The 18412-nt window shown below is 46.3% G+C and overlaps 1 protein-coding gene across 2 annotated transcripts in view; it reads right to left on the bottom strand.

Annotated features, from left to right (window-relative positions):
• Positions 1 to 18412, bottom strand: part of CTSO (cathepsin O) — a 25123-nt gene extending 6711 nt beyond the window's left edge. For both annotated transcript variants that reach the window (XR_016393417.1, XM_022582208.3), the window contains exons 1-7: positions 18279 to 18412; positions 11747 to 11855; positions 11038 to 11177; positions 7764 to 7931; positions 6212 to 6333; positions 1691 to 1854; positions 1021 to 1113 (exon numbers count right to left, since the gene is read on the bottom strand). Coding sequence is in view for 1 of the 2 variants with exons in the window: in XM_022582208.3 (XP_022437916.1) it covers positions 1021 to 1113; positions 1691 to 1854; positions 6212 to 6333; positions 7764 to 7931; positions 11038 to 11177; positions 11747 to 11855; positions 18279 to 18377 (895 nt within the window). In the remaining variant the exon portion in view is untranslated. The remainder of the gene's footprint in view (positions 1 to 1020; positions 1114 to 1690; positions 1855 to 6211; positions 6334 to 7763; positions 7932 to 11037; positions 11178 to 11746; positions 11856 to 18278) is intronic.

The raw sequence follows: 18412 nt of genomic DNA, 5'->3' as shown, positions 1-18412 counted from the left end.
TTTCTTTTTTCTTTTTTTTTTTTTTTGCGGTACGCAGGCCTCTCACTGTTGTGGCCTCTCCCGTTGCGGAGCACAGGCTCCGGACGCGCAGGCTCAGCGGCCATGGCTCACGGGCCCTGCCGCTCCGCGGCACGTGGGATCTTCCCAGACCGGGGCACAAACCCGCGTCCCCTGCATCGGCAGGCAGACTCTCAACCACTGTTCCACCAGGGAAGCCCATCCATAACTCTCTTTTATCATAAATATCACAACCTGGGGTGTTCTACAATTTTTAAAAAGTTGTATACATAGCATAGTTTGGGTCCAACTTGATTCAGAAAATATGCTGATTTTCTAGATCAAAAATTTTAGAACAGAATTTGAATATGGATTTTAGAATACGTTTAACATACTTAAATGACTATTTTAATTTGGTTTGTTGTTAATTAATAAAAAATGTTATTCAACAAAAGAGCATGTTTGGCATTCTTTTAAGCCTCTCAATTCCAGTGAGTAGAATTTTTTGCTAGAATTTTGTAGGTGACAAGGGGCATATTAAATCAGAAACAACCCTAATAGTCCGATTTTCACCCATTTTGATACAAAGAAAAAGTGATTCTTGATGATCCTAGAGAAGGTATTATAATACATAAAATAATGGAAAGTAATACAATCATAAAAAGTAAATTTGGAATTGGAGACATTTCTGGAAAAGCTCAGCCTCCTAAGAGGAGTTTTTTCTGGTTTTGGAAGTAGTTAACTTCGGTAAATTTTCGCCATGTCTTACAATGTTTTGCTCATTACACTGGCTTTCACTACAGCCCCTCTTCCTTTTAAAAACATGAATGTATACAGTAGTGTCTTTTTTAAAAAACACTGTTGTATTTTTATCAATTAGTTAAAGGATGACAATTCTTACGGTAAAAGTGATCTAAGTATCCTGGACGCACACTATGGACTGGATGGGCTATAATTTTAATCTATTCGAAGTCTCTCCCTTGACATTTAGCCTGGAGTTTTGAATATCAACTCACGACTCACCACAAATGTTTCCTCCCATTTTTACGTGGACACAGCCGTCTATGCCCCAGGAAGTTCCCCAGGAGTTCCTCACAATCCAGTACGGGGTACTTCCTAAAAAACATAAAACAAACCCTGGAGAACATATTTGTGGTGAAAGAATGTTTATTTAAAGTTCAGTTATTGAAAAGTACAGTGGCTCTAAGAAAAAGATAAAAAATGTAATGAACTGCTAACAAACCAGCCAAGTAAACTTGATCAGTACTAGTGTCACACGCCAATCAATGGAAAATGTGTTTAATTCATTTCACTTAATGCAATGGCTGCAGAAAATGAAAACACACATCCTTTTCCAGGGACTTAGAAAAAGGAAAAGAAAGAAAAAACAGGATCCTTAGATAAGCATGATGAAATAATAAGCACTTCTCTTTCCCAGCAGTTACCCTAAACATTCCAGATGGAGAATGCCCATTACTTAGATCAGGAATTTAGTGTCATTTCAACAAGGCATCTACCAGATTGACAGTGGGACCCGCAGGGCGTGTATACCTGGAAGTTTAGTGAAAAGGTGTAAAGCTCATGAGGACTTAGACGTAATAGGACCAGGTTTCAGCGTCTTAAAGGATGGCAATCACTTGTCAAGCTGGAGTTCAAGCTGCAAAGCAATTGGTCACATCTCACCAGCACTCACCTGTTTTATCAAAGCCGGTTACCAGAACGGCGTGATTTGCTTCTCCGCTAGAGCAATGATGCTGTATGATGCCTCCCAGATAATCTTGCCAGCTCACGGCATCTACTACCACTATCAGAGGGCCCAAGGTAAACAGTGCTTTTGCCATTTCGTCTTCTTGGTCACTACCAAAAGAGGAAATGTTTGGTTAAGAAGTTTAGTTTTTCAGGTAAAAATACTTTATAAAAGTGATCTATTTAATCTGTATGTGGGTAGGAGTAGGTTTGGTTGCAATTATCAAGCCCTAATCGATGGAGGCTAAAAGAAGTCTGGAAGACTGGCCGTCCAGGAGGGCTGTGGGACACCAGGCTCCGGACGTGCAGGCTCAGCGGCCATGGCTCACGGGCCCAGCCGCTCTGCGGCATGTGGGATCCTCCCGGACCAGGGCACGAACCCGTGTCCCCTGCATCGGCAGGCGGACTCTCAACCGCTGCGCCACCAGGGAAGCCCGCCTCCACCTTTTATTTTTTCCATTTTATTTATTTATTTATTTTTGCTGCTCCGCGTGGCCCACGGAATCTTCCTGGACCAGGGATTGAACCCGTGCCCCCTGCAGTGGAAGCGGAGTCCTAACCGCTGGACTGCCAGGGGAGTCCCGCCACCTTTTAAAGGTAACAAAAGCTATACAGTAAATACAGGACATCAACGACACCTTACAGGGATGGTGTGAGGAAAGGAGAAGGGTGGGGGGGACAGAAGCTGTTCAGAACGTGGAGGGCAATGAGCGCTGTGGGCTGATGGAAACGATTTAGTTATCATCTCTGCTCGAGGCAGGACGAGGGAGGTTTCACAGCTGTTGGAAAACAGGAAATAGGAGTGCACGCCACGGTCTAGACCAGCAGGGAAAGGCTCCATTTAGCCCCAGAACTGCGGTCACTTGTCTTTCAGAGCAGTGTGGGCTGGAAACAAGTGAAAATATGCTCCGAACAGTATCTTTATTTCCATTTTTAGCCCAATATGGAACTACTATCAAATTATCAAACCTTGTTCCATGAGCTTACTAATAATTTTACACATCAGTAAGATACAAATCTCGCAGTCTTCAAAGAATTCTCCTAATCTTTACTGCCATCCAGACTTGGTGATTAAGGCGAGTCTTACCTGTTACAGACCCTGGGTAAGTGTGTCGGTTTGCACCTCAACCTCCCTAGAATTCAGTGTGGTATACTGCTTCCTAGTGTTTCAGTCTCTTGTTATATGTAGTAGGCTCTTTCCCTTTTTGTTTGTTTCACCCATAAATATTTTATTTTATTTAAAAAAATTTTTATTTTATATTGGAGCGTAGTTGATACATGTTGTGTTAGTTTCAGGTGTACAGCAAAGTGATTCAGTTATACCTATACGAGTATCCACTCTTTTTCAGATTCTTTTCCCTTTTAGGTTATTACAGAATACTGAGTAGGGTTCCCTGTGCTCTACAGTAGGTCCTTGTTGGTTATCCATTTTATATATAGTAGTGTGTGCATGTTAGTCCCAAACTCCTAATTTATCCCCCTGCCACCTGTCCCCTGGTAACCATAAATTTGTTTTCTATGTCTGTGAGTGTTCCTGTTTTGTAAATAAGTTCCTTTGTATCATTTATTAGAACCCACATCTAAGTGATATCATATGATGTTTGTCCGTTCTATTTAAATAGTAATGCTCATATCCTAGTTTGACTCCTGAGATGCTTCTCCTGAGGTCTGACGAGCAAAAATGCAGAACGCAGCCTGAGTATGAATGATCATTATGGCTTTTATGACTCAGTGTGGTTTTTTCTTTTAGATCTTTTTAGAGTCACCACAAGATTTTATGAAGTGTTTGGCTGGTAGCTGTGCCCTGGGCTGATGTTGTCTGAGACTACTCAAAAACTAAGAGAGCATGACCGTACAAATAGAGGTCGGGGAAAAAGCATGAGCTTCAGAGTTGGCCTGACATGAGCCCTAACCGGGCCCTGCGGCTCAGGTCCTCCTATGGAAGCCCAGGGCAGGGGCTTGCCCAGTGCCGGGTCACAGCAGACGCCTGAGGACCTTCCCACACCCTCCGGCCCTTACCCTGCGGTGTGGCCAGGCAGCCAGGGTCCCACTAGGAGACCCTGCAGCTCCTGCCTGAGGCCCTTCTCCCCTCAAGATCCTGGAAAGCAAGCCCATGTCCCACTGCTACCTCCGCTGCGCCCTCAGCTACTGAATCCTGGGAGGTGATGTGCGCCAACTGCGGCGGGACATCGTCCCTGACACACACATCCTGCCCTGCATCCCAGAGGCCCCCAGTAGGACTGAGGGCCGAGTTACCCTCAGGACTAATTTGCGTCCCGAGGACACACGGCTCTCCCCGCTCTGTCTCACGCCCTAGTCCCCTCCTGGCGCTTCCTGGGGTCACTTCCTACAAATCTGATGTTCTCTGTTCTGTCGTAGACTCTCCCAGCTCTATTCATGGCAACTCCATCCTTTCCGTCTTTCAGGGCAAAAATCCCGGAGTCCCCTGTGATGCTCTCCTATACAAACTCAGAAACATCCCTCAGTATACCCTGTGGGGCTTTAGTCTCCACCAGGTCTAAGGCCATTCTTGTAACACTGCTCAGGTTATCACTGACGACCTGTCACCTCATCATTTGCCCGTCTTGTTCTTCTCTCCGTGGCAGGCACACTGGCGTCCTTACTGCTCTTTAACTATGCCAGACCCATGTCTGCCTCAGGGCCTTTGCATGTACAGTTCCTTCTGCTGGGAGCACCGTTTCCCCAGGTATCTGCAGGGTTACGTCTTCACTCAAATGTCACCTCCTCAGGGACCCTCTCCCTGGGCTCCCGTCCCGAGACTGTACACCCCTCCCATGTCTCCTCTTCACCCCACTGCTGCTTTGTTCTCTTTAAAGCTATTTCATCTAACAGACCAGGCATACTTTTATTTCTTTCATTTATTTCTTGTCTCTATCACTAAAATATAGTCCTGAGGACAGGATTTTTGTCTGTTTTGTTCACTGCCAAATCCCCTGAACCTAAAACAGGGTTCAGTAAATATGTGAATAAATGAATAAATCAAAGGAAGTTCTTCTTGCAGAGTCTAACGCAGTGAGCTTGGCGCTGTGTTCTCAGAGTTAACTGTTCGCTCAATGTGAGGGATTTCACAAGGTCCTCTGCCTTCTAATCCAAGGGCTGGAGGAATCCTGCTTCAGGCCCCAAGCAGTCACCTTTGCATTCTCTCCCTCTCCCTCTCTCTCTGACTCAGATTAATGCCTATTATTCTTTTGTTTCTTCTTAACTTTTTCAGTCTGCTACTCATGACAAGGGAGGCCCTGAGTCCTTTCTAATGACACTCTGAAGATGCAGTTCCTTCGTGTGCAGACGCTTCCTTTAGACTCTCCAGGAGCTGACAGCTTAGAGACACACTTGCTTGTTTAGAAAGTGCGTGAACTTCACCCTCAAGGGAGGTGGGGACCGATGTGCTCAGCGACCCTGCCCGTTTATCGTGGATTCTGTGCAACCTCCCCTCGGGGCCTGAGGCCGCCTGGTGAGAGCCCCTCCCGCAGACGGGAGCCGGGGACCCTTGGCCGTCCTCGGACGCAAGGATGCTGGCGTAGTAGGGTTCCATTTTGCTCAAGGATCCAGATTCGCCTGTGATTTCTTTCGGATCCCATGGGGAGACTCCATCTGGACCCAGAGGTCCTTTTATATTTACTAAGTAGTAGGGCAATGTCACTTTAGCTGAATTGAGTTTAATCTTTCTGTTTTCTCTGTTTCGAAACGCTGTGACAAGCTCCCTTCATATTTTTAAAAAATGAAGCCAGGCGCTGCGTGGCTCTCCTCATCCCTGAGCACCTATTTTGCACTAAATCAAATGGTCGTAATGGTTCTCTAGCCGGCTCTGAGTTTTTCATGTGTTTTTAAAGAATTTTTAAATGATTATTTTCTCCTGAATCTGTCCAAAGTCACTGTACCCTTCCAGTCCCAACACAAGTCCTCTTCTCCGGCCTCCCCATTGCGCCTACAGGATGTGCTACGTCACCTGCTCTTCATATGCTCTGCCTACTTGCCTCTCACATGAAAACTGCACTTCATGTTTTTCTTACAGCTGATCACTTGAGAAATGCAAGGAACACAGAGTGCGTTCAAAAATGCTTCTTGGTAAGTAGACGGCTTGACATTAGCTGGAGTCTACACCGAGCAATCTTTTTCTTGATTCATGAGTAAGACTGAAATACGCTAAAGGTAAGTGTGAAACTTAAACTTGGTAGGAGGTGGTGAGTGTCAATTATACTTTAAACTGGATTTAAATGTGTTAATTTAAGTGTGTTGTTTCTATTTGTAATGACGTGGGAGAAAGCAGATCATACTTAAGAAGCAACGCACACAGACCTCCACGCTGATTACCAATTTCAGTACAAAGTCCACTGTCAAACAATTAAGAGTAGGCAGCGATGCTGTCAATCAACTTCTTCATTCCAAATAATCAATAGATAATGAATTAAGAGATACAGAGGAAACCACAACAGAGGGAGACACTTACCGGAAGTCATAGGCAGAATAACCTTTGATTGAAAATCCAGAATGTGAGTCAGAGAAGTAACGGCACAGGCCATTCTGGGCTTTAAACGGGTATTCTGAATCTCTCACCAGCTTCACCTGCATCTAAAAGAGAATGCGCGCCCAAAGTGATCACTGTCACACGGTTGTGTCAGAGATCAAATAGAGCTTATTACCCTGTGGCAAAATAAGAGTAGCCTGGGCCACACCTTCACCGTGTGGGTACTCTTTGAGTTATGAACATCTTAAATGAACGCTTTAGGTGTTTTATAAGGACATCCTAGGTACTTAAACTCAATGTCTTTCTTTGTCTTTGGCTCCTGTATTTCCTGTGTTCCGTTTCCCGGGACCTCCGGTGATCTGATGATAAAGTCTGGCTCTCCTTCTCCCGAGGGTACAGGCGTGTACACCGCTCTCCTTCCACGGCTCTGGCTCTGGGTTGCCAAGCCTTTGAGGCTCAGGCAGGGCAGTGGTCCTGCGGTGTGCTCACAAGCATCCTTCCATCCACTTCTCTCGCTGCCATTCACTTGGCAAATGCCACACACCCGTACGGTTGTCGGGACCGAACCCTCCCTTTCGGAGAGCGGGGCTTATGCGAGCGCAGGCACGCGCTCTACCCACTGCTGCCCATAACATGTACAGAGCATCAGCGTCCGGTGTGCGGTGACTCAAAACACAGCAAATGAGTAAGAGGGGGGCCCTGGAGCTTGGGGAGCGCTGTCGTGACAAGCTTTCACAACACCTCATCGCTGGCTTCACGCCACTGCCGCTGGACCTAGGACAGCGTCAGAGGGTGTTTAGTGCTGGGGAAGCCTCTGGAGGGGGAGAGACAGGGCGCAGCCCCATGCCAGCTACTGACGCGCAACGTGGGCTCAGCCCTGCGCCTACAGAGAGCACCCAATCAGCTGACCGCTAATCCCCTGTAAACCTGAACACTCGGAAATTCTACGGAAATGAATACGCTCTCAGCTTTGAGTCATGTGACACACATCTGCAAAAAAAAAGCATCTGTTAAGTAATGTGAGGAAATAAACATAAATATTTTTCTGAACACCGATTGCAGGTAAGATTTTTCATGCTTTGGTTTCTCTATTGATGGCTGACCTGCCCAGAAGCAATTCTTTTTTTTTTTTTTGGGGTTAAAAAACTGAAATTGATTTTCACATGGTTCTGGACACTGGAAGTCCAAGGTCAAGGTGCTGGCGGGGTTAGCGTCTGAGGAGAGCTCTCTCCTTGCGCTGCAGACGGCCACCTTCTCACCGTGTCCTCACAGGGCAGACAGAGCTCCTGTCCTCTTCCGATACGGTCACAGTCCGATCGGGTTAGGGTCCAACCTTATGGCCTCATTTAACCCCCAGAGCCTCCTAAAGGCTCTGTTTCTGGATATGGTCACACTGGGAAGTCTTCTGATTAATTCAAGCTCGGTTAGCTCCATTGCCGACCTTGAAAACATTATTTAGTAAATGAGAGTAGACTGTCTGTGAATTCTGAATGCGCATTAAACAGGCAGCTTAAAAGGCTGTGGACCTAGTCACCTTATTGAGCCAGTTCAAAGCGTTGAGCGGGGACCCTCCGTTGCAGCCGTAGTTGCTGTATGAACAGTCTATGACCTGCTGGACACTCAGTGCCTCCAGAGGCTGCCCTTTTATGGCGCACGCGGACTCCACTGCTCCTACCACGGTGAAGGCCCAGCATCCACCGCACTGCCAGGGACAGAAACAGGGCAGTACTTACTATCAAATAACGTGCAAATCAAGCCTGCCAACATCTCTGATATCTCAGATGATCAAATCAAGTGAGCACAGTCTGGAGGCCCACAGAATACAAACGCTGATCCCGTCGACTTTCTAGTTGAAAAAAGGAAACGAAACCCAAAATTCTCTTGTAAGCATCAAAATCCAGTTACTCATTAAAGGTAAATTAGTAGTATCACTATTGCAGGTTAGACGATGCAAAATAAAAGTGAATTTTAGAGACTGGGAACACACTTGAACCGATGGTCTTTTTCAAAAACGAGTCTGCACAGACAGAGAGCAGACTGGTGGTTGCCAAGGCGGAGGGGATGGGGGAGGGAAGGATTGGGAGTTTGGGATTAGCAGACGCAGACCAGTATGTATATAGGATGGATGAACAACAAGGCCCTCCTGTACAGCACAGGGAACTATATTCAACATGCTGTGATAAACCATATGGAAAAGCGTGTGAAAAAGAATGTACATATGTATGCATAAGTGAGTCACTTTGCTGTACAGCAGAAATTAACACAACATTGTAAATCAACTATACTTCAGTAAAATACATTAAAAAAAATTAAAAAAACGAGCCAGTTCACTGAACAGGTGGCTTGCCTCTAAGGTGCGACCAACGCGCAGCCCGTTCTTCCATCCCTCTGCTCGGCCATCCCCGCCGCCGCCCCGCCCCTCCCCCCCACCCCCCCAGCTAGAAGGCAGGGATGAGGTGAGCAGGGGTGAGGATGCACATGCCTACGTTGGTCCCTTTCACAGACGGACTCAGGAACTGGGTGAATGACTCTTCAGCCCATCACAGTTATGAACACAGGAAACGTCCCAATGATGGAGACCTCTACTGCTCGTTCCTCATTGAGATACTGGCTGACGATCTCCCTGAGTCTGGGTCTCTTAACTTCCCCTCACTGGACAAACTAGAGCAAAAGAATTAAAGGGCTGGTCCTACAAGAAAGGGAGGAGGTGGAAGGAAAGGATCAAGAATTTCATACCAGGAAGAACGGCAGGAAAGGCAGAGAGTGGGATTTGAAACTGGGCGGAACTGTCTTAATCCCAGGACCAGGTACTGCAGGCGAAGAAAGGACGCACAGCTGGTGGTGTTCGTGGAGGGAAGCTCTGAGCGATCTAATGGCCTCGAAGTGGCCTTATTTACACCTCTAGCTTCAGTGCCTGGGGCAGGGTACCGCATTCACTAGGGGACATTCCAGCAGGGTGCCCACCCCTTGAGAACTGTAAATGCAGGTCACCTTAGGTTACCCACCTACCACTGCCCCAGGGGGACAGTCCCTGCTCCAAAACATCTTTCCTTTAGTAAGAAGACTCCTAATTAAAAGTTCGCCTTGAATACAGCGTAAGCGCACCCTGGATGGACTGGGTTTCAGACTACATCACCCTTCATTACGAATCCAAAAATAAAGCTGATGCTTTGGTGGTAAAATGTAACCCACAACAATCAATACAGAACCTGAGAAAGCGAAAAGGGTCATCTTAACTAGATGGTGACCGGGGAACTGGTGGGTCCAAAGCGTCGGTCTTAGGAGAGGAGACTGAGTGACCCATTGAGGTTTCTACTGCAGACAAACTGGGGCCGCATCCCTGGGGTTAGGGACCAACTTTCCCAGGTCAGTGGACATCCCCGTGCCCAGCGGGGGTGCGGGGCAAGCGCATCTGCCCTCCAGCGTCTGCCGGAGAGATGGCTTGCCTCGTGAATGAGCATGCCTACCCACATCTGGGGTCCCGCTTTCCCTCTGATTCCAGGTGATCTTCACAGGCACACTCAGGACTTCTGCAAGGTAAATGGCTGCATTTTTAAAATTCGTTTTTGTTGAGTATAGTTGATTTACAATGATGTGTTAATTTCTGCTGTGCAGCAAATGACTCACTTATACATATGTATACTTTTTCATTTTCTTTTCCGTGATGGTTTATCACAGGACACTGAATATAGTTCCCTGTGCTGTACAGTAGGACCTCGTTGTTTATCCATTCTATATATGTACTAGTCTGCATCTGCTGACCCCAAACTCCCACTCCATCCCTCCCCCAGCCTCTCCAGCTTGGCAACCACAAGTCTGTTCTCTATGTCTGTGAGTCTGTTTCTGTTTCATAGATAAGCTCATTTGTGCCATATTTTAGATTCCACATGTAAGTGATATCACAGGGTGGTAAATGGTTGCATTTACTGCAGGACTTACACACTTCTTTATCATTTAACACACATGTTAAACCGCACTGCCACTTTTACTACTTCCCTGTCTTTTTTTAGTGTGTCACGAAGTTTTTAGCGCTGAGTCCTAACCTCATTTCTTCTATACTCCCTCTCATTTTCACTGCCTGATTTTGCAGAGTTGGTGATTTCTAGGAACGTCTATGTCACATTCCAGCAGAACTGACTGCACTTTTAAGGATCACAGGTGCAAAGTGTGTGATCCTGTAGGGGTGGGGATGGAGGTAGGGTTTCTGAGGGAGTTCAGGGGATGAACCCAAGAGGCCAGGGCACATAGGGGGCCAGTGCCTGATGTCACGTCGTTTCCCTTTTTTTTTTTTTTTGCGGTACGCGGGCCTCTCACTGTTGTGGCCTCTCCCGTTGCGGAGCACAGGCTCCGGACGCGCAGGCTCAGCGGCCATGGCTCACAGACCCAGCCGCTCTGCGGCATGTGGGATCTTCCCGGACCGGGGCACGAACCCGTGTTCCCTGCACTGGCAGGTGGACTCTCAACCACTGTGCCACCAGGGAAGCCCATGTCGTTTCCCTTTTGAACGGCTCAAGCGTCAGTGGTCAAGTTCACCTCCTCCAGCCTTTCACCTGCTGTTCTGCAGAGGCCTGGGGACCGTGATAAGGGGGCTAGGCAGCCAGGGAGGGGCGCCCACAGAGCTCACCTCCAGAGTGAGAGCCCGGCCTGACATCCATCTCCCCTACCAGGGGTTCTCCTGGCCTTGCCATTTTTTGATGATTGGGGTGTCCTTCCACCTACAGCAGTGATGGCTCCTTTACAAGTTTGATCGAACTTGACCTCAAGAGTGACTCAGACACTGATCAAAAAGGAAAAGAAAACAAACGTACTGTCTGCTGGTTCCTCACTGGGGTGACGACGTGCTTGTCCCTCCAGTCAAATCTTAACGGCAAAGACACGTTGGAGATGGATGTGTGCGCGTCCGCCAGAAACCGGGGAAAACTGGAAGGTCTGCTTCGTAAATAAATAGCTGAGGATACACATGAGAAGAAAAGGCAACCAACATTATATTATAGGGATTCCTTTTGGAGGGACGTTTCAACAGAAACAGTGGAGTTTCTGATAAAGTCTGCCTTTTGTGCTTTTCCATACATGAAATGGATTAGCCGAAAGCTACAAAGATGAGAATCCCTCCAATAGGGCCGGGGCTGTCACATAAAATGACGTGTTTGATAGAAGCAGGTCAAAAAAAGATGAGTATAATTGACATCATTTGTTTGATCACAACCCATGGAACCATGGGTGTCTTGAATAGAAACAGCACAGAAAACTGGAGGAGAGATGAGGTATTAGACCTCAGAGCCACGTGGAAATGTCTATATTTACGGTATTTAGTTCTTAAGCAATAATTAGAAGAGAGTGAACATGGATTTATTTTTCTAACTGTCAGCACCAGATACGTGCTTGACACTTATTAAGCATTTAATAAATATTAAGTATTACTCAATTTACTAGCTTCACAATTGAACAATTCTCAAAAGTTAAGGAAACAAGTTAAAGCCGGGAAACTAATCAACTAGTAGCCCCATCGCACCGTACCTTTAAACTCTTCAGGGAACAAATAAGAAAACTGATTTATTCCATAGACGGCAGTGGAGTTTCCACCAGGAAATACAGAATTCAAGTATCGATGTCTATTAAGACTTTCCTAAAAGGAAAAAAAACCACACTCATTTGTATCATCCATGTTAACTTTCCAGAGCAAGCTGGATATAACTTACTTGGAGATAGCTTCAGATGCAAAAGTTAAAGCTTGATTTATTTCTTGCAGATCACGACGGAAGGTCATCTAAGATAATCAGATTAGTTTTATAAATGTTTTGTATTAAAAATATTATCTGATTTCAGGAGTAATTTTTGAAGCTGGGAAAGGAATGTCCCAGGAATTATAAATGGATAACCATTTATAATTCCTCTTTACTAAGCATGTTGAAAGCACTAAATATATGGTTATTTAATATAGTGGAAAAATAAAATAAATTGCAAATAAACACTAGACACTAGTGGGAATTGTCGCCAAAGAGCATTCATGTGATCCAACAGCTATGGATCTGGGAAGACTGTTTTCTTTATCTCCGTATTTCCCAGCACAGCTAATGAAGCACGAAAAAAGGAGTAAGTAACTAATGAATCAATAAATCTGATTCTCCTTGAGCTTTATAGAGGTCTCTGTTTCATTCTGGGTAAAAAGGCTTTGGGAAAGAGATGCAACCCTGGAACTGTCCCAGGAAGATCGCCTGGCTTGTCTTTCCAAAGGGAAAATCGGACCATTGTTGACAGATTTCCTCAGCTTTGAGTTTTGTGATAATAATCTTAGGCTTGTCTTTTGTATGAACACGCCTCCATTTCCTACTTCTAACCAGCTGTGTGGGATAAACAGAACTTCAGGAGACCCCACCATTTGGTAAGTGTCCAGCTCTAGCTATTCTGTACTTGCTTGTGCACTTACGTGTTTATTGCGTGTCTGTCCCATAAACCTATAAGCAAAATGAGGGCCAGGCTGGTCTGTCTTATTCGCTACTGTGTTTCCCTCACTGAGCGCACACCTGGCACACAACAGATGCTTAATTAATATTTGCTGTTGAATATATGCATAACTACGTTTTATATACGTCATGCCCTTGACGGTGCTAAGCTGCTTTTTCTTTTACATATGTATCTTTTTCAGATTCTTTCCCATATAGGTTATTACAAGATACTGAGTAGAGTTCCCTGTGCTGTACAGTAGGTCCTTGTTGGTTATCTATTTTATACCCAGTAGTGTGTATATGTTTATCCCAAACTCCTAATTTATCCTTTGCACCCCTTTCCTCTTTGGTAACCATAGTTTGTTTGTTCTCTATGTCTGTGGGCCTGTTTCTGTTTTGTAAGTAAGTTCATTTGCATCATTTTTTTAGATTCCACATACAAGCGATATCACACGGTATTTGTCTTTCTCTCTCTGACTTATTTCACCTAGCATGATAATCTCTAGGCCCATCCATGTTGCTGCAAATGGCATAAGCTGTTTGTTTTCAAGCAAATTATTCCTGGGGCTTTTCATAATCTTATTTTTTCCTTATTGAGCATATGCCTGGAGGGACTGTTAATCAATGAAATGATCACCAGTTACTGAGTTTTAGACATTTAAGGATAATCTTGATGAAGCAAGCCTCTGAATATAATTTGGAAAGGAGATGTAAAAATCTATCAACAGAACTGAAATGCACAGCAAGTGTGAGTAGAGGCCGTGTGACAAATCTAAGCCAGCGACTGCAAACTGTTGAGAAGTCCAGCGGCCTCCCTCGTCCTGTAAGCATCTACTGGCCACTGTTGCGAGCTGGAGGGATGAGCGAAGGCCTGAGAAGGTAGGACCTTTATGGATGTACAGGAAAGCCCGCTGCAGCCAGGAGGATGGGCCTCACAGGCCATCCACAGGGAGCTTACCCCCTGAATCTGAATTGCCAGGACTGCAGGGAGGGAGGCCCTGGTGCTCACAGGCTGCACCCAGGCCATGACTAAACACTCGGCCGGCCTACTGGGGAAGGGCCTCCACTGAAGACTGGTTTGGGATTTGTGTGTCCCCATGGCCTCCTACCCTCCCCTGGCCTGCAGGGCGTCTAGGGTACCCTGCCCTCACCCCTTCTCTCAGCTCAGAGATGCTGCAGACACTCTCCCTGACCCTCCCCGACTTCCTCTCTCAGTCCTGACTCCTGGGATAGAGAAAAGAAAGAAAGAGAAGACACACAAATCACCAATATCAGGAATGAAACAAGGGCCGCTACAGACGCTTCAGGCACTAGAAGAATCATATTCTGACCACTTGAGGCCAATAAGTTTGACAACCTATGTGAAATGGACAAACTCTTTGGAAGACTCACATTACCAAATCTGGATACAAGAGAAACAGAAAACTTGAACAGCTTTTTATCAAGTAAAGGCATTGAATTCCTAACTGAAAATGACTCCGCAAAGAAAACTCCAGGCCGAGATGGCTTCATTGGTGAATTCTATACAATTAAAAAAGAAATACCAATAGCAACTGTGCGCACATTCTTTGAGAAAACAAAGGCGAAGGGAACTCTTTGCAACTGATTTTATAAGGCCAGTATAACCCTGACCCCAAACCAGACAAAAACGTCTCAAAGAAAGAGAAATACACACCAATAGCCCTCATGACTACAGATGTAAAATCCTTAAGAAAATATTAGCAAATCAAAGTCAACAATTTATAAGAAAGACAATACATCATGACCAAGTGAGGGCCATTAAAAAAGACTATGTTGGTTTAACATCTGAAAATCAATCAACATAATACACCATATTAATGGAATGAAAGAGGAAGGAAAACTATATGGTATTTTCAATAGACGCAGAAAAAGCACTTAATGATTCATAATCCTTTCACGATAGAAACTCTCAGCAGTGAATGAAAAGAAACTTCTTCAACCTGATGGAAAGAATCTATGAAGTGCCTATTTCAATCAGAGGCCAACTTCGAACAGAATCCATTTGTGTCTTATTTCCTACTGAATTAGTCAGAAAACCTAGACTATCTTGTTATACATGGTAGATGTTAAAGTACTGGATAAATGGATGGACAGATGAACGAATGACTGAATCAATTCTGACCCAAGATTTCAAGTTTCTGGTATATTTTCATTTTGGCAGTGTATGCGTGAAGCTAGAGCCATTAGAAGTTGCCACCCGAACCACAGTGTCTTACATCAATTTCACCTCTTAATGTTTCTGGTAGATAGAGATTGCGGTTTAAAGCACTCTGGATAAAGTTTATTTGGAGGAAATAATCCAGATCTTCAGGGGCTGTTTACAGCAAACATCTGTGGTTCATTCATTAGGATCATTCATTGTAAAATGACCTTCTATTTATATGTAAACAAACATGCCTCAAAGTACACATAATTTTATTTTTTAAAAACAGAGCATGTAATCATCAAGGCAAGAATTTTTAAGGTGGAGCTTCTGAAATTTTAAGCAAAATCACATGTGCATTGGCATACAAATACTTTTATGCGGTGAGAACATACAACTTTTATTGGTTCCCTTATTGGGTCTGTGGTCTCCCACAGGGGTCAGAAGAGCAGCTGCTCTGTGGTCAGACAGGGAGCCTCAGCAAATGTCAGTCCACACCTGGGCTGTAGCACAAAGAACAGGCTGAACCCAGCGGCAGGGGCTTCCTGAGCACCAGAAGCTTCTAAGGAGTGAAAGGGCAGAGAGGCGGCTGCTGTCCCCCCCTTCTCCAGTCACTTATCCTATGAGGCATCCCATAATCATCCCAGGAGGAGCCTGGTCTTCACCCAACAATAACCAAGTGTGTACAAGTATCACAGGTGCCACCTGACTTCCGCTCAAGGAATATTCCCGGGGAACTTAGGAAACCCTGTAAGGCAGGGATAACAAAACCTTTCACCATGAACCCATGATGATGAAAAACATTACTAATCAATCAGATCCTTTCTCTAACTGCGTCAGCAGTTCCCTGAACACCTCTCCACTGTGTTTTGGGCAGCCGCTAGTCAGTCATCAATGCATCTGCAAACAAGAGGACACCTCTTTGCTCTCCCTAAATAATATACCAAGATCCAAAGACTACAGCTCCTGGTTCAACATTTGTCCACTTTTCACCCTAAAACCTCTCCATTCTCTCTAGCACAACACAGAGCACTTTATAACTCTATTTTAATTTTTAAACTTTTTTTTTCATTTTAAGTTGATTATGGAGCCAGGGAATTTTCTAGAATCTGTACATAATTTACCCCGATGGGTAAATAGAGAATCTCAACTTAACCAATTCCTAATTAGACATAATTTTATTTTAATTTTTAATTTTTATTTTTTTGCAGTACGCGGACCTCTCACTGTTGTGGCCTCTCCCGTTGCGGAGCACAGGCTCCGGACGCGCAGGCTCAGCGGCCATGGCTCACGGGCCCAGCCGCTCCGCAGCATGTGGGATCCTCCCGGACCGGGGCACGAACCCGTGTCCCCTGCATCGGCAGGTGGACTCTCAACCACTGCGCCACCAGGGAAGCCCTGACATAATTTTAAAGAGATAAAGCTTTGCAGAGTTATACTGTCAGTTACAACACATTTTAATCCATCTTGCCAGGCCAGAGAGGTGCTTCCCAATGCTTGTGGGTACCCAGCAAGCAAGGCCCTTTCTATCTGCTCACGTCCAGCTCTGCCCCAGGTCCAAACAGCTGTTTAGGTTCAAACACAGTTTCCAGCAAGTGTGGACAGAAGCCCTCGTTGCTCTCCTTTCCGGGCCCCCATCTCAAGAACTAAACTCCCACTGGGAGCAATTGCTTTGAACATCTTTCAGGCTTTCTCAGCTCAAGGTTTTTAAACTTACCGAGAATCTTCCTCACTCTGCCCTTGTCTGCTTACAACTGTCTATCTCCTGGCATGCACCCTTGCAGAACCCGAGAGGAGCTGTATTTTCTAGACAGCATCTCCTGGGTATGGCCTCTAGTATGAGTAACTATACAATATGAGTGAATACATATATATTTATAAATTATATAAGTAACATAGGTTCAAAATACATATTCATTACTCTGGCCTCCTTGTGACTTCAATTCTCAATTTTTTTATTTTTGAGAAGTATGGCAGTGCTTTTATTTCTTCAGTCAATGAATACATTAGCGGTATGGGTGGGATTGATTTTTTTCCCCTAAGGTGTTAGTTCACCACCATATGCCTCCAAGCTCAGGGCAGGAATGGAATACAGGACAAAAACTTTGATCTTAAGCGATTATACCGGTGCTTCTGGTTTTGAAAGCTAGAGAAATAAATTGGTGATAAAAATACACATCTTGGTTTGGGCAAAAAACAAGAATGCACAGAATCAGGCAAGGCTGGCACTTCCTAAACACTGGAGGTCCAGGGAGATGAGAACGAGAAGTAGAAGAGAGCACCACTACAGAATCCCATGGAAAGCTCAAGAAAATACCAGCAAAATAAGAAATGCAATTCCACTAAGCAGCAGGATTACTGATTTCATACTTGCTTTTGATTAAGAAAGAAGGAATTTTCTTTGATAACTTAAAAAATGATAATGACCTCTCATGACCCCACACAGTTTCCCTGTGTCCCCAGCCCACGGCTCCCAGTATTGGATACATACTGAATAGAACACAGTGAGGTCAACTCTAAATCATTACCTCTTGCAGCTTGCTTGGTTTCAGGAAAAACCTTATTTATACTGAGCTAACTGGTGTGTTCCTGAGTTTTAATGCTGGCGTGCATCTGAGATTACTGAGCCTTTTCAAAATAATCTGAAAAGGAAATGAAATGCTTCCCCCTTCTCTAGATCGGTCTCCACCAAGTCAGCGGAACTTGCAGGGTGTGCGCTAGTCCAAGGGGCCCGCGTTCAGTTAAATCATAAACCGGCAGGATTCCCTGAGCTTGCTGAAGGCTGGCTCTGTGCGGATAAAATTCCGACTTCAGAAGGAGGTGGCCAGCGCCCCCTCCGGAAGATGGGCAGGTTTCTCCGCCTACTTCTGGTTCCCATCCTTGAAATGCAGTTTGGGAAGGCGGCGAGGACGCCCGGGGGCTCCAAAAAGGGGTGCGCCTTCCAATCAGGACCACCTTGGACGTAGCCAGTGGTCACCCGCAGCTGCACATCTTTCTTGGAGGACCCCGCTGTGGGTCAGCACGGTTCGCGCGCGTCACGCCAGCTCTGGAACGCAGGCGCGTCACCGGACTGCGCGCAGGCGACCCCGGGGGTGGCGCTCCGGTGGCGCCTCTGTCCCGGGACAGGAAGCCCAGGGGAATGCGAGGGTGCGCTCAGGTCCCCCTCCCCCGTCCCCGGGACAGGAAGCACAGGGGACGCCGGGGGTGCGCTCAGGTCCCCCTCCCCCGTCCCCGGGACAGGAAGCCCAGGGGACCCGGGGGTGCGTTCAGGTCCCCCTCCCCCGTCCCCGGGACAGGAAGCCCAGGGGACCCCGGGGGTGAGCTCAGGTCCCCTCCCCCGTCCCCGGGACAGGAAGCCCAGGGGACCCGGGGGTGCGCTCAGGTCCCCCTCCCCCTTCCGGGACAGGCAGGCGGGAAGGGCCCCCGGGGAGCGCGGTACCCGGAAGGCGGCGGGCGGGTTGCGGCCGCTCGGCGGGGCCGGGGCGGCGCCGGGACAGCAGCAGCAGCAGCAGAGCAGCCAGAGGCGCCGCAGCTCCATCGCGCGCTCCCTCTTCCGGTCGCGGGCTCCCGCAG

The sequence above is a fragment of the Delphinapterus leucas genome, chromosome 5 (genome assembly GCF_059928025.1).
Source record: "Delphinapterus leucas isolate spDelLeu-1000000601 "Yukka" chromosome 5, BTC_Dleu_Yukka2, whole genome shotgun sequence".
Lineage (NCBI taxonomy): Eukaryota > Metazoa > Chordata > Mammalia > Artiodactyla > Monodontidae > Delphinapterus > Delphinapterus leucas.
Note: the sequence above shows the minus strand (reverse complement) of the source record. Positions and strands in the feature narration are given on the sequence as shown.